At 48.9% G+C, this 14,729-nt stretch overlaps 1 protein-coding gene across 1 annotated transcript; it reads right to left on the bottom strand.

Annotated features, from left to right (window-relative positions):
• Nucleotides 1-693: 693 nt before the first annotated feature.
• On the bottom strand, nt 694-5,752 carry LOC124681988 (probable protein phosphatase 2C 6). The gene is made up of 4 exons (XM_047216756.1): nt 5,138-5,752; nt 4,645-5,010; nt 4,438-4,543; nt 694-1,430 (listed from the first exon to the last, which is right to left on the bottom strand). The coding sequence occupies exons 1-4, from the start codon at nt 5,750-5,752 to the stop codon at nt 1,090-1,092; spliced, it is 1,428 nt and encodes a 475-aa protein (XP_047072712.1). The 3' UTR covers nt 694-1,089.
• Nucleotides 5,753-14,729: the final 8,977 nt, after the last annotated feature.

Here is a 14,729-nt window from a genome sequence, read left to right as displayed (position 1 = left end):
CTAGTCTTGTCTTCATGAAGCACTAACGTGGTACTTTTTTTCTCTCGGTTTATTTGAAATTCAGAAGATCCCTCAAACAATGAAGAACAAAAAGGGGTTGTGCCTCCCGGAATTGAAGAAAATCACGTAAATCATCTAAAAATAGGTAAATAATGCATGCTTGATCTGAGTAACAATATGAACCAAAGTAATATGACCTAATATAGATCATATAAATACATGTTCATGAGCTTGCCGCACAGACGCCACCACCACGAGAACGTGTCGCAGCAGACAAGACGATGTGGGATGAGATCAACGCCACAATGCCCAACATGAGAAAACCATGGACACTAGGTCAACCCCGCTATCACCTCAGCGAGGAACACAAGAACCCCACCGATGTCAGCACAGTGCAGGCTTCTCCTATCTACGCTCTCCCACGGCAGCAAGAGGAGGGCTAGGGGAGAGGTGCCGCCAAGCGGTGGCAGGAGGGTTGGGGGAGAGGTGCCGCTGCTAGAATCTCTCCCAAGCCGGCCAGAGGAGCAACCTGCCAACAGGTTGCTAATTAGTAGCTCTAGAAAATTTGATGATGCGAAAGTCCCCACATAATCAGAGTTCAAAAGCTTAGTGGTTCAAGCATATATGTGGGACACAGCGTCAGCATAGAGCTGTCAAACACACATAAAACTTCGCCTACAAACACAGTACAACTGGAAGATTTGGCACCTGGATTTCATAAAGTCAGCAAGGGCAGTACAGAATACTTTATACCACTTGTTCCTTTCGTACCCTACAGGCTCAAATATACATTTCCAGATACATGATGGCCCAGCTTAACAAAAAGAATAAGGGGCAACAAAGGAAGAAGAACAGAAAACAGGATCACCCCCGCCATCAGGAAACATAAACCCTGACGAGGATTTTCGTAATCTGTACTGTATACATGAATACAGCCCTTGACAGCCCAAATGATGGAAAAGGAAGAAAAGAACGAACTGGGCTACGTAATGTACTAAGGCGACGGACTAAACTGATTGAATTTGGATTCTCCAAATCTATATAGATTCCTAGGAATTTGTCATTAAGGTTGTCCATCAAGCAGTTGATTTAAGTTTTGCTCTTGAACTTCCTCTGTGCCTTGAGGTCAACCACAATAACAGAGATGTTGTCCTTGCTCCCCTTCTGGAGAGCAAGCTTCGACAAGCAGTCAGCAGCTGCTTGGGCGGCTGGGTCTGGAGAGTCACCGCTACGTTGAGCAGACGATGAGCTTCCACCGTTTTTCTTATGCCATAAGAGTATCCGTTTTCGAGCAACATCGCATACCTCTTCATTCGACAATACATCCCAGAGGCCATCGCTGGCAAGGACAAGGCACTCGTCATCCTTAGCTCGAGGAACAATTGTGACCTCAGGGACAGGAATTATCCATGGCTTCAGATATCTGTCACCTGTAATAGGTACAGAAACATCAGGCCACAACTTGTTTGTGCAGCTTGGATAATTAGGAAGATAATAACAAACTATGCAACAAAAGTAGGAAATCTACCAAACAAACGGATTAAGCAGTGAATGTAGTCAATACATGAACGTGCAGCAGTAACTCACAAAAAATGGCATCTCACAATTACTGCATACACAATGGCAAGAAAGCACACCAAGTGCAAAAGCAAACTGACAGAGAAAGGCTATTAGACATAACACACTTTCGTGTAGATCAATAAGTTGAGTCTGCAGATTCATCCAGGAGATTTATGAAATATACATCTAGCCCAAGTTAACAAAAGAACACGAGTAATTAACGCAAGCAGCTGTACATATTTAGCAGTCACAGGTGTACTCAACTAAGCCTATTGTAACTGAATAAGTAGAACAGCAGTCAACAGATATACATCAAAACAAGAGTTGTTTTACTAATAGTACTATACAACTCACAGACTATACAATGCAGTCACGCGTATAATATTTACAAGAATAGCAAAAGTTAATCAACCAGCATGGAGCAGAACTACTGATAGATGACAGAAGTACAAATTGTCACATATTACTTAAAACTCAACTATGGGTTTGTCCTATGGTACGAACACACACAATATTTTCCTAGATAAAGGTCATACGACATACGTTATCTTATGTACTGAATCTTTTACTGCATCTAGGTTTAAGTAGATCTTGTTGACAGATGTTTAACTTCCTACCATATCGTAGTCTAGTTAGGCATTCACAACCATTATTACGCGCCGTGATCAAACCTTCATGCTAACATAAGATAACTATAGCAAGACTTGATGTGGCCAGAGACTGATGCAGATTCATCGGTTTATTCCAAATATTGAATTAGGATCGCCAGAATACAAATACTCCGTCTATAAATAGATGTCTGAGGTTTGTCTAAATTTGGATGTATCTAGATATATACTAAATGAGAGTGAATTTGGTGATCACATGGATACGGACCAAAACAGCAATCAGCAAGCTTTGCATGGCTGGTTTGGAAGCAACGATGCGTTTTTCTGCATTGCATGGATCCCTGTCGAAGATTCCCTTCTCAGGCAAAGCCACTCACATGCAGATGCATTGGCTAACTTTTTAATTCAGAATGACGACACTTCCTCCCGGTCAAATAAACGGTGTTAGACACGCGTCGATCGTTCTACGCGTGCTCAGCTACACACCTGCTCACCGATGTTCATTCGTATACTAAATAGCGTCTAAATACATCCAGATTTAGACAAATCTCAGACGTCAATTTATAGACAGAGGTAGTACATCAATACAAGGAATTGAGTCAAAGTAGTTCCTGATTTTGCAAATGTCAAGAATTAAGAGGACTTCCATACAGAATTGGGAGTCTTGAAGTAGCAAAAAGAAGTTGTAAGATCAGTACACGATGTAGATGCACAACCAATTTCAGTTTTCAGGTACTACAGATAAGCAGTACGTGCTGACTGCTGAGTATTCACACAATTACCCCACGGACATACTACATGACCAGCAACCAACTACATTTATACAAAACCAGCTAAAAGGGATCTAGTACAACAGTACCATGTGTTCATTGTGTGACGCAATAGAAGAAGAAACACAACACTACCATATCATCACCCTAAAAATATATACTGTGATAAATAACCACAGTTCAAGCTATGTGTAGGAAGTCCCAGACAAAAGGCTTATGTCTTGGGGTCCAAACACAAGTAGTTGCTGGGTTTAACAGCTGAACGTCAAATACTGCACGCCAAATTAAACATCTCACAGGATAAATTACCATTTAGTATTGTTGTGCAATGGCAGCAGTGTGTTTGAAAACAGACAAAAGAAGAAATACAAATATAATGAAGAATTTGCACTACCCTCTTGTAAGAACTTAACTACATGAACAAATGATATACATCGGCTCAAAGGGGGGGCAGGATCAAACTCAGGTTTCAAACAGAAGGGGAATAAGGAATGTATCAAAACCACCTTGAAGCAGACTGCCAACAGTTTTAGCATCAATATGAGATTTAGATCATGCAGAGAAGGCACTTCACACTTTGTACATCCACGCGACCAAACAAAAACAGTAAGGATGCTCTACTAGGGGCAAGACGTCTAGGACTGTCAGTCAGTAAATATCAGGAGAATTTTAATAGACAGATGCTTTGAAATATTTGCCCTAAATAATAGTCTTATAACATATCAGGATATGCATATTTCTCAATTATCTAGCGCTGTAATATTACAAAATATGGGAAAGGCGATCTGGGTCCTTCTTGACCAATGGAAGCATGAATCAGGAAGGGACAAAATAAGTGGAGCAAGAATCAGAACCTTTTTAGGATAAGCAACTTTGTGTGTTGGGATTTTGCAGGAGATAATTTCATCGTCAAGGCTTTATGACTTTTTTACGGGATGTTTATCCAATAGCACATACTAGATTGCAACAACCTATGCAGTTAGTAAATTCTAAACAGACTCTTGTCATCTCCCCAAGCAAGGTTGTTCAAGTATGGTTCCAACTCAACCTATGGAACCCATTACTCGTTTTTATGAACTAGTTCTGCCAGTATGGTTGGAGCAAAAGAAGGAATGTGAACTAGGCAGTATTCACAGGTTTCCATGGAAGTACTCCCATGTCTTATTTCACTATCGCAGAGCAGGAACATTCTAAGCATATAAAATTGCACAGCATCAGCATATAACAAAGATCAACATTAATGAGAACTGGATATTGCTTTACCACCAATACTAGAAACAAAAGGCATTTTACCATTTGGTAAGCAACTAAATCAGAATAGCCCCGCCTTAACAGGAACTGACGGATATACGTCCAAAATTCCACGCCAAACAGTAGTATTTTTTTGTGTGGGTTGTGATTACTTATCGAGCCCATCGCTGAATCATGCCAACAGTAATCAGTGGTGGTTTTCATATGTCGAGCTGAAGAGATGTTCCGGAGAGGAATAGCAAGCATACCAATTGACCGCGACATGGCAAGAACACCGAAAACACGGTAGCCATTCCACTGTATGACCTTGCCACCCGCTGCCTCGATCCTTGCATACTCATCCTCCCTGTTAGGCTGAAACCGAAAGAAGCAAGCAATGCAGTCAACATTTAATTAACAGGTGAACCAAGCAACACCGAAAATAACAGAAATCCTCAGGAAGCATGGGAGCTTACTTTGTGATCTACTGACAAGGGCACAGGCTGCTTGCCACGGCAGAGCACTGCCCTCGAGTCTCCACAGTTGGAGACGACGATGTGGGAGGAGCAGATGACGGAGACCACCGCCGTTGTGCCCACGGTCTCAGGTGCCACAGGATCTGCCGCTGCAGCCGCATTGCTCGTGCCCACGTCTCCCCCTCCTCCGCTGCTTGCTTTACCAGCCACCTCGTCATCCACCCTAGTGAAGCAATCGACGAACGCCTTCTCCCACTGCTTCTTGAACTCCACGGCCCCCAAGTTAGCACCAGAGACGGACTCCTCTATCCTGCTCAGCTCCTCCACTAGCGCTACGTGGAGGCGATTCCGGCAGTAATCAGCTACCTGCGCGAGCATGAAGCAGAGCCCAACTAAGTTACCTACTATAGGGAATTGTTTGATTCATGCGCAGAGTTTTCACTTGGAAAATCAAACCAAGTATAGTGGTACTGTCGTTAATGGGTTGGGTTACCTGTGCCCCGCCGTGGCCATCGTACACACCGAAAAAGTGTGCGGGGAGGCGGAAGGAGATGGGATCGAGTCCATCGACCATATTGCTTCCCGTGAGCATCCAGAGCGGCAATCCGAAGAATCTGGGCACGGCGACGACGGCGTCCTCCATCTCCGGGCGGCGGCCGCAGATAGACGTGTACCCCCAGAGCGGAACGCACTCGACCGCAAAGACGCTCCTGCCGCCTGCCGCGACCCTGGCCTCCGCCTCGACGGTGGCCGCGGAGGCCCCCGAGTCCTCGAACACCACCGCGCCCCCTTCCACTCCAGAGCCGAAAAAACCCAGCCCCACCCCCTCGAAGTCGGCGCTGGCGACGCTGCTGCAGTCGCTGTTCACCGAGCACGGGCTCCCCGCTGCGTCCTCTTCCGGTGGGAGCCCGTCTTCCTCCATCGCCGCCGCCGGCGTGGTCGTGGTCCTGACCGGCGGCACTGGCGGGACCCCCTCCATCTCCATCTCCATGGCCCCCGCCACCACGGCCACAATCGGCTCCGCGGCGGCGGCGGCGATTAGCGTGAGCCCCGCCGTGGCGGGGCTAAACACGGGCGCGGGCGGCGCGGAGAGCGCGACATCCTCCATGGCGGGCTCCAGAATCAGCGCGCCTGGCCGGCTCACCAGCCCAGCACCCCATCGCTGGCGCCGCTCCCCCTACCGCATGCTCCGCATCCTCTTCTGCTGACCCGGCGGCGGCGGCGCCTCATGTGCGTCCAGATCTGCGCCGATCCAGGCCGAATCCCGAGGGCGCTACCAGCAGGGGCTCCACCAGCACCGCCCGCCCTATAAACAGAGGCGGTCCGCGCCCGCGGACGGATCCGGACCTCCGAATCAGCGCTCACGGGCGGTGCCCTGGCTCGCAAGGAAGCGGTGAGCAGCGCCGGCGGGAGCGAGCGACGCACACCACACGCGGGCGAGGAGGGAAAAGATGGAGGGAGGGGGGAGAGAGACAGAGCGGCGTGGTAGCAGCAGCAGTTTGGAGCTTGGCAGTAAAAGCAAAGGAGGGGTGGTGACGCCGTGAAGGTGAAGGCGTCGTGGAGGAGGGAGGGGAAAGCTACGTGCACCTCCGGGACAGGTGTCGAGGGCGCAGTGGCACGGGACACGCGGATCGCCGGATCGGCTGCAGGGTCTCGACCAGCGCCCAGCAGCGGGACGCGTGTCGAGTGGCTGTACTGGCGGGCCCCGCCCCGCGAGGGATGAGTCATCATCGCCATCGGGGTGTGCACAGTGGAACTAGTACTCCTCCTAGTCCCAGCCCTACATGTGCCGTGCTGGCGCTGTACGGTTGGGGGATCGGCAGGGAGCTTCTGGGCATCCCCCAGCAATAATGCCGCGCGCGCAGACATGTGTCCCCCGCTGGAGCTGGACGCTGTCGTCGGAGACGGAGCGCCAATCCTACAAGCGTTTCCATTTGTTGCGTGGAAACCGCTGGTACTACTCCACTCGTTTTTTTCTGTTCTTTTATTTTCTTTCTCTGAAGCCAGATATTTTTTATCGCCCGGGCGACACGTCCGCCACAGACGCGGCGAGAAAAGGAAGGCCGTTTCTGTTGGACCGGGGAGACGTGTATTGCGTGAGGCGCGAGAACATCTTTTTACAAAGGTCCCTGTCCTGCCGAAAAAGAGCGAAAAAGAAATCACGGAAAATGGCACCAGCTGTTCCTGCCTGCCGCCACGTGGTGCACGCAGCTGGTGACGACGTGACGGCCGGCCTGCAACGCCACACGCGCGCTGCTGCCCCCACGCACAGGCACAGGCGCGGTAAAATGGTAACACCGCGATTCCCGCGCGCGGCAGAAAAAATAGCAACGCGGGCCAGCCGAACAGCCAACACCGTATCCATCGTCCATCCACGACGCGCCTCTCGGAAAGGAATCGCGGGGCCCGCGGCTGACGCGAATACACCTCGCTCATGCTGCCGTGGGACTTGGAGGAAGGAAATGCTTTTGCTACCGGGCTAAATCAGCTCACTGCACTGACAGAGCTGCTCGAAACGTTGGGCCCGCTCTCAAGTGAAACAGTAACCAGCGCGCGGATGCTCTAGTAAGTGAAGATATGCCTGCAGGAAAACGCGACCCGATGATGCCAGTATTGGCAGCCGGCCGGGTGAGAGCAACATGTTGATGCGGCCCGATTGCTGCTCGCACGGTGATCTTTTGCGGCCCGTCGAATCTTGTAATGGGCCTCGCTAGGTCCTTCTGCAACGCGATTCTTATCTGCCGCGCGATGCGGGACGCATTCCACTCCGCCTCGCGCGGGCTCCCACGTTGAGCTAGCCCATTTAACAGCAGGTGTAGTCGGTGACCTGTGTTTTTTGCTAGTTTATCTGCTTTTCTAGTTTTTTTAACACCTCTTTAGCTCTGTTTGGTACTAGAGTATTTGTGATGACCATCCCCATAAAACCTCATCCCCAATCCACTAGGAAGGAATAGACTATTGAAGATTGAGAAAAATACACTAACATTTGGGAAAAAGTGGGGATAAGCAGGAATAAAACTCGCCCGAAAACTCTAGCACCAAACATGCATATAGAATAAGACCTTGTTTACTTCTAGTATATTTATGGAAATAGGAGGAGATTATTTTGTATTCCGGAAAATTACCACATATCCGTTTACTTCTCTGGTTTTGAACGAAATAATCCCGAGATATTCCCTCCCATCCCCTCTCGTCCCCACATTCTTTTGCCCAAATTGAAAACTCTCCATCATACTAGTGTATTTTTTGGGAAGGGTATTTGAGGGGATTGGGTAAACACCAAATCCCCTTCCACTTCTGATGTAGCCCCTCTCAAGGTCAACACTATATCAAGGCCAAGTAGTCCCCCAAGTGGACCAATGACATGAGCTCGGGGGAAAGCACTACAAGATAAGGTGAATTCTAACCTCTCTACAATCGACCTCGACGCACCTTTGAATGGTATTATACTTCATTCTGAGACACTTTGTGTGATCAGGTACGAACCTCGGGAAGAAGGCATGGAGGAGCTCAGGAAAGGACCACGAGGTGGAAGAAGGACAACGTCACCACACACTTCTGCTCCAAGACGCCAAGGACTAGCACGGCCACCCAGAAGGCACGGTACTGCCGCCAAGAGGGTCGGCCCTGCTGCTAGCCGCAGCGGCACTACCGCCCGATAGAGCGCACTGTCGCCGACTTGAGCGATACTGCCGCCAAGTACAACGGCACTGCCGCCATGGAGGGCGGCACTACCGCCTGTGCCACCAGCACTGCCTCCAAGTGGACCGACACTACCACCACAGCCTCCAGTCCGACGCCCAGGCCGGCACTACCGCCCCAACAAGTCAACTCCGATTCTGAACCGGTCATCTGCCCATCTGTGGACCTGTTTATTTGTACCAAAGTACCAAACTACCCCCACTTCAAATCTGGACTATAAGTACTCTTCTCCCAGCCCCTTTTTAGGGTTAGACATAGACTTGGATTATTGATAGAGCTTTGCTCAAAACCTCTGGGATAATCTCCTATGTCCTCAAGGCCTCTCTTGTTGAGAATTGAATACTTGTGTGTGAGATTCTAGTGTGCTCCACTCTCTCACACACATATGTGTTCATCTTCATCACCGATCTCTCAACCGGAATTCTACCTCGCGGTCTCTTCCGGTTGATTCTATTGGCGTGGTCTATCGAGCCACGGGAGTGAAATTCGTTTGTGTCAGGTTGGTGTGCGTTTGTGTTCTTCGTGTTCATCTTGTTCTTCGTTTGTTCCTCTTTTCCCTCCTCCAATTTGGGTTGAACTCGTGAGATTGGGCCAAACCCTAGACCCTAGGTCTCATCATATGGTATCATCACCTCTTGGTTGCCACGAATTTGACCCCCCACCCACCCAATTTCATCTCTAGAATTTTTTTTGAAAAAATTCCCAAACAAACAGCCCTAATTTGGCCTCTTGATGTATCTACGACTTGGTTGAGTTTTTGGTGGTTTTGGTCCATTGATTTCGTGTCCCTGAGGTTGATCTACCTTTACCTTGCCTTTCTAGCCCTTATGTCCTTCGTTTACGTCATTTTGGGTTGGATTGCAGCGCTTCGCGCGAAGAACAGTGATGTGGGCATTAACCTTCGGGTACCCGACACTAGTCTACCTCTCTTGGCCCAAGTAGATGCCCAGGAAGATTATCCAAGACCAAGGTGGGCTCATACATCGGTTGCAATGAAGGAGACCTACCAGAAGATGGATTTTTTACGGACAAGGCAAGAAAGCGTCAATAAAAGAAAGATTAGATTAGATCTCAATGTAACCTAGTCGAGTTCGGACAGGACTCTCGAGACCTGGCCTCCTATATAGAGGCCAAGAGAGGGCCTGCCGAACAACAGAACCACAATACACGAAACCTCTGCAACTTAGCACACAAATCCTAGAATCCTTGCCTTCCAGCGAGTCGACCATATTGTAGTCTACCGGCTACCCCATTCACTACTAGGAAAAGGCTTATAGCCGCACGGCTTACCGCCGGCGGTTTATAATTTTTTCGCCGGGGGTAATCCCAGATGGGCAAAGCAGCATTTACCGCCGGCGGTTTGGCCCAGAACTGCCAGGGGTAATCCCATTAGCGCCGGCGGCGCAGAAATTTGGTCGCCGGGGGTAAAATGGGCCGCGGACCCTGGCTGGGCTAAAATTACTGCCAGCAGTTCAAACCCAAACCGCCGGGGATAACAGCAATTACCTTGGGCGGTTCAAACCCAAACCGCTGGGGGTATTTGATGCACGTGGATAGCTCACATGGCATACACTAGCTGCACACGGATCACCCCATCGTACTTCATCTCAACCATCTATATCTAACCATCCAATGGCCCAGCTCTGACCAAAAGAAACACAACCTAGAACCTAGCTATGCCCAAAAACTACTAGCACACCATCTCTGCACACCCACGTGAAGGTGCTCTGCTCACACGTTGACATAGGCATCCCAAATGGGCCTGCCAAAGATAGTACCCGGGGTTTATCGAAGGCCCACTACCCGAAGAATAAGAAGGTTCGAGAGCCCAAGATATGTTAAGGAAAGTAGAATTGTAATAGGAAGAGTTGTTTGTAAATCTGGCGGGATGAGTTAGAAACCGTCCCGGACTCTGTAACTTGTACAAAACGAAACCCTCGGCTCCACCTCTTATATAAAGGGGGAGTCGAGGGACGAAGGAGATCATCGAATCATTGTCTGCAAACATTAGTTTTCATATTCGTCGAGTACTTTTCGGCTGAAACCTTCGAGATCTACTTACCCTCTACTTCTAACTAAACCCTAGCCTACAATCCATAGGCATTGACAAGTTAATCCCTTGTCAATTGGCGCCGTCTGTGGGAATTAGAGGCGTAAGGATCTGATCTCGATGGCACGTTCAAGATCTTCGACATCGTCAACCGGGAGCAACACTATGGATCGAGGTAAACAGATCGTCTGTCTGGTCTTGTTGATTTTGTTCCTCACCCACCCTCCCGTTTGGATGCATATGCGTATCTGGCGGAGCCCTTGGAGATGACGTTCGGAAGGTTCCACTTTCGCGTCGAGAAGGAAGGATCGTATCGTGTCGAAATTCCGATTTCGTCGGGATCGTCGGCGGTCGATTCCGATTTTTCAAGCTATGCATCGTCAACCGAGTCAGAAGAAGAAACTTCGGCAACACGTTACGTCAGCATCAGAACAAGAGAGAAACTCGCCAAGATCTTCAGTGACACATCGTTTGAGTCATCTGCGGACTCATATATAAGCGATGGCTCAAGCGATGTCGACAGTTACGACTTCATCGACAAATCCATCACAGTGGGCAAGGTCTTCATCAATCTCAACAATGATGTCACCAAACCCAACATAGATCTGAGTACCAAATATCATCAGATTTATGCTATCGAAAATCAAGAGGAAACATCGGAGGCTTTCGACGAGTTGGGAAATCCTTTTGTCGATCCCTCGGATCTAAGGAGAGGTATGGGCACTAAATATGTCGGGCCCACACCACGCGTCGAGTTCAACTTCCACGAGGCAGCTTGGGATAGAGCGGCAAAAGCCTTAGATGGTTCGGAGCCAATGACGACGACAGCCACGGCTCAAGAACCGCAAGCTTATCAATATAGGCTCGCACGAACTGCCCGAGAAATAGAAAAACAGACAGCTGAGTTGAACAGGAGAAAGGAGGCAGCTTCTGCATCCGGCAGGAGAAGGGCAGATCTAAGTGGACAATCTAGAGTTTCGGGTGATAGCCACAGGGAGGCTCGGAACAGAGGAAGATCAAGGTTACAACACATACCCGAAGCGGAAAGAGAGCACTTGGTTCAAAACCTCGACATGTCTTTTATGTCGATAGATACAAGAGGAAATATTATCCCTAAGACACCGGAAAGCTGGGTATATGGCGACACAAGCTTACATCCTTGCATCCAGGCCACCCCCAGGAGATCCAAGGGAAACATTATACAACATGGCGTTGGCGGGGGTTGGAGCTATGGGGACAGCGTTCGTAGCAACGCCTCCCGAAGGAGCGGCAAGGCAAAATAGTCCACGACCTGCGGCGAGAACGGCGGCAGCTCCTGAAGGACCAAGTGGAGCAAGAGATACAGGAGCACAAGCAAGGGTCGATAGAGCGAGGCAAAGCAGAAGGGATCATTGGCAGTCCCCGGAGCTTAATGACGAGGATATTTGCGGTTTACCGTGCTTCACGAGAAGAGTCCGAAAAACTCGAGTCCCCTCAGGATTCAAGTTACCCGATCACTTCAAAAATTCGACGGTTTGCAAGATCCAGAAGATTGGCTAATTGATTACCTCGAGACGGTGAAGCTAACTGGAGGAACTAGGGCAACAGCCATGCAAAGTATTCAGGTGCACTTAAGTGGAGCCGCACGATCTTGGATCAAAAAACTTCCGCCAGGATCCATCGACAGCTGGGAAAGTTTCGAGGACGTATTCGTCAAGAACTTCAGGTCCACATGCAAAAAACCTGCGTCATTAGAAGAACTGAGGGCGTGTCGACAAAAGCCAGATGAGTCAATGAGAAAATATATCCAAAGGTGGAACATCATAAAAAACTCGGCAGAAAATATATCTGACGAGAGAGCAATAGATGCGTTTGTCGCAGGAATTAGGCGTGGAGATTTTGTCGAGGACTTGGGAAGAACCAATCCAAAAACGATATCTGCGTTGATGGAGATAGCAAATAGATGGGCGGACGGAGAAGACGCTGTCCACAATAAACGACACGAGTCGCCGGAGGAGGACCGTGGTCGAAACTATCAATCGAGGCGACGATTTCCTCGGCAGTACGGAACTACGACGCTCCAGGGCAAATTTCAGGCTGGATTCCGAGCCGGCGCAGGAGGAAACAACGAGAGATGATTATCGGAGAAGCAATGAACAGCGAAGCGATAATAGGGACGACTCCCGCAACAGACAAAATAGTGGGCCGAGGTTTCCAAGACCTTTTGTGTCCCCCGAAGAAATGCTGAACGGACCGTGCCAGATGCACTTCTTCCTCGACAGCAACGGGAAAAGACAGTCAGGACACCTGCGTAAAGACCGTCGAAATTTTCGGGCAATGTTCGGATACGCGAGAAAATGCTCACGCTCGAGCAGCACAGAGAAACCCTCGGGAGCCCAGGAGCGAAGTTCACCTACCGCCACCCCCCGCGATTACAGACGACAATCGGCATCAGCTCAGAATAGCGGCAGCACCTCCACCACCGCCTTACGTTGATCCTAACTCAAACGGAGCAGTATCGATGATTCAGAAGGGAAGGCCGTCCAACAGAACTCAAAAAGTAATCTCGAGACAAGTGTTCATGGCAGAGAAAATGCCTCCACCAACAGTTGAGTACCTCAATTGGTCAGGGCAAGACATCGGCTTCACCATAGCGGACCACCCGCGGCAAGTTCCTCGACCGGGGCGGTCAGCACTTATTCCGCGGCAGTTATTGCGGGCTTTGATGTTTCTCGAGTATTCATAGATGGTGGCAGCAGCTTAAACCTTATGTATGCGGATACATTGAGGAAGATGAACATATCCTTAGCAAACCTGAAGCCAACGGACACAAGGTTCCACGGCATCACACCAGAGAAACCAAGTTACCCATTGGGGAAGATCAACCTCGACGTTCGAGTTTGGAACCCGAGAAAATTATAGAATCGAGAACTGGAGTTTGAAGTCGTGGATTTTCCATCGCAGTACCACGCTTTGTTGGGACGACCAGCATACGCTAGATTTATGGCAGTACCACACTATACATACCTGTTATGGAGATTGCCCGGACCCAAGGGACCAATCACGGTCAAAGGGAGTTTCGCCTTAGGCGATAAGTGCGACAAAGATTTCCATCGGTTATCAGAAACCTTCGGGATGCAAGCTGAATACTTGGCGTCGAAAAGCATGACCGATTACGACGTACTGCCAGACGTTGGAAGGCCAAACAAAGAATCAACTTTCAACACAGAGAAAAATTCTAAGGAGGTGCAGATTCACCCGACGGATCCAAAAAAGACGACATCCATTGCAAACAACATGGATATCGCATAGGAAAGCGCGCTCGTCGAGTTCCTCTGTGAGAATTGGGAAATCTTCGCATGGTGTCCAGCAGACATGCCAGGAGTACCCAGGGAACTTGCCGAGCACCACCTAAATTTGGATCCAACAGCGAGACCAATCAAACAACCTTTGCGGCGTTTTTCGGAACCAAACCGCAAAGCTATGCTGTCAGAAATAAATCGACTACAAGAAGCTGGTTTCATCAAAGAGATATTCACAGAAGCCACATGGGTAGCAAATCCCGTGATGGTGCCAAAGAAAAACACTAAGGTCCTTCGCATGTGCGTCGACTTTACGTGTCTCAACAAACATTGTCCAAAGGATCACTTTCCCCTCCCAAGGATCGATCAAATTATCGACTCCACGGCTGGATGCGAACGTCTTTCCTTCCTGGACGCGTATTCGGTTACAACCAGATCGAGGCTAAAAGAAGAAGATGAAGTAAAGACCGCGTTTATCACACCTTATGGCGTGTTTTGTTACAGAACAATGCCCTTTGGTTTAAAAAATGCGGGAGCAACATATCAGAGGATGATGCAAAAGTGCTTGGCGACGCAGATTGGGAAAGACGTGCAAGTATACATCGACGACGTCGTCATCACATCAAAAGAAGGATCAACGCTGATAGAAGACCTCAAGGAAACGTTCGACAACCTAAACAAATTTTGTCTCGAAGTTGAACCCGACGAAGTGTTCCTTTGGTGTCCCGAACGAGGAGAACTCTTGGGGTTTCTAGTCTCGAGCAAGAGGGATTGAAGCAAATCCCGATAAAATACAAGCTATCGTAACAATGAGGAAGCCAACAAAATTGAAAGAGATACAACGAGTTAACCGGGCGAGTCGCAGCTCGAGCGAGATTCGTCGCCGAGCTAGGAGAAAAAGCGTTACCATTTTACGCTTTGATAAAACAAGGAGACAAATTCCAGTGGAACGAAGAAGCCGACAGAGCTTTCGAAGATTTGAAGCGCAAAATCTCGACACCACCAATCTTGGTGGCACCGAAGGAAAAGGAACCTCTCCTGTTATATATTGC

The sequence above is a fragment of the Lolium rigidum genome, unplaced genomic scaffold (genome assembly GCF_022539505.1).
Source record: "Lolium rigidum isolate FL_2022 unplaced genomic scaffold, APGP_CSIRO_Lrig_0.1 contig_6425_1, whole genome shotgun sequence".
In the NCBI taxonomy this organism is placed as follows: domain Eukaryota; kingdom Viridiplantae; phylum Streptophyta; class Magnoliopsida; order Poales; family Poaceae; genus Lolium; species Lolium rigidum.
Note: the sequence above shows the minus strand (reverse complement) of the source record. Positions and strands in the feature narration are given on the sequence as shown.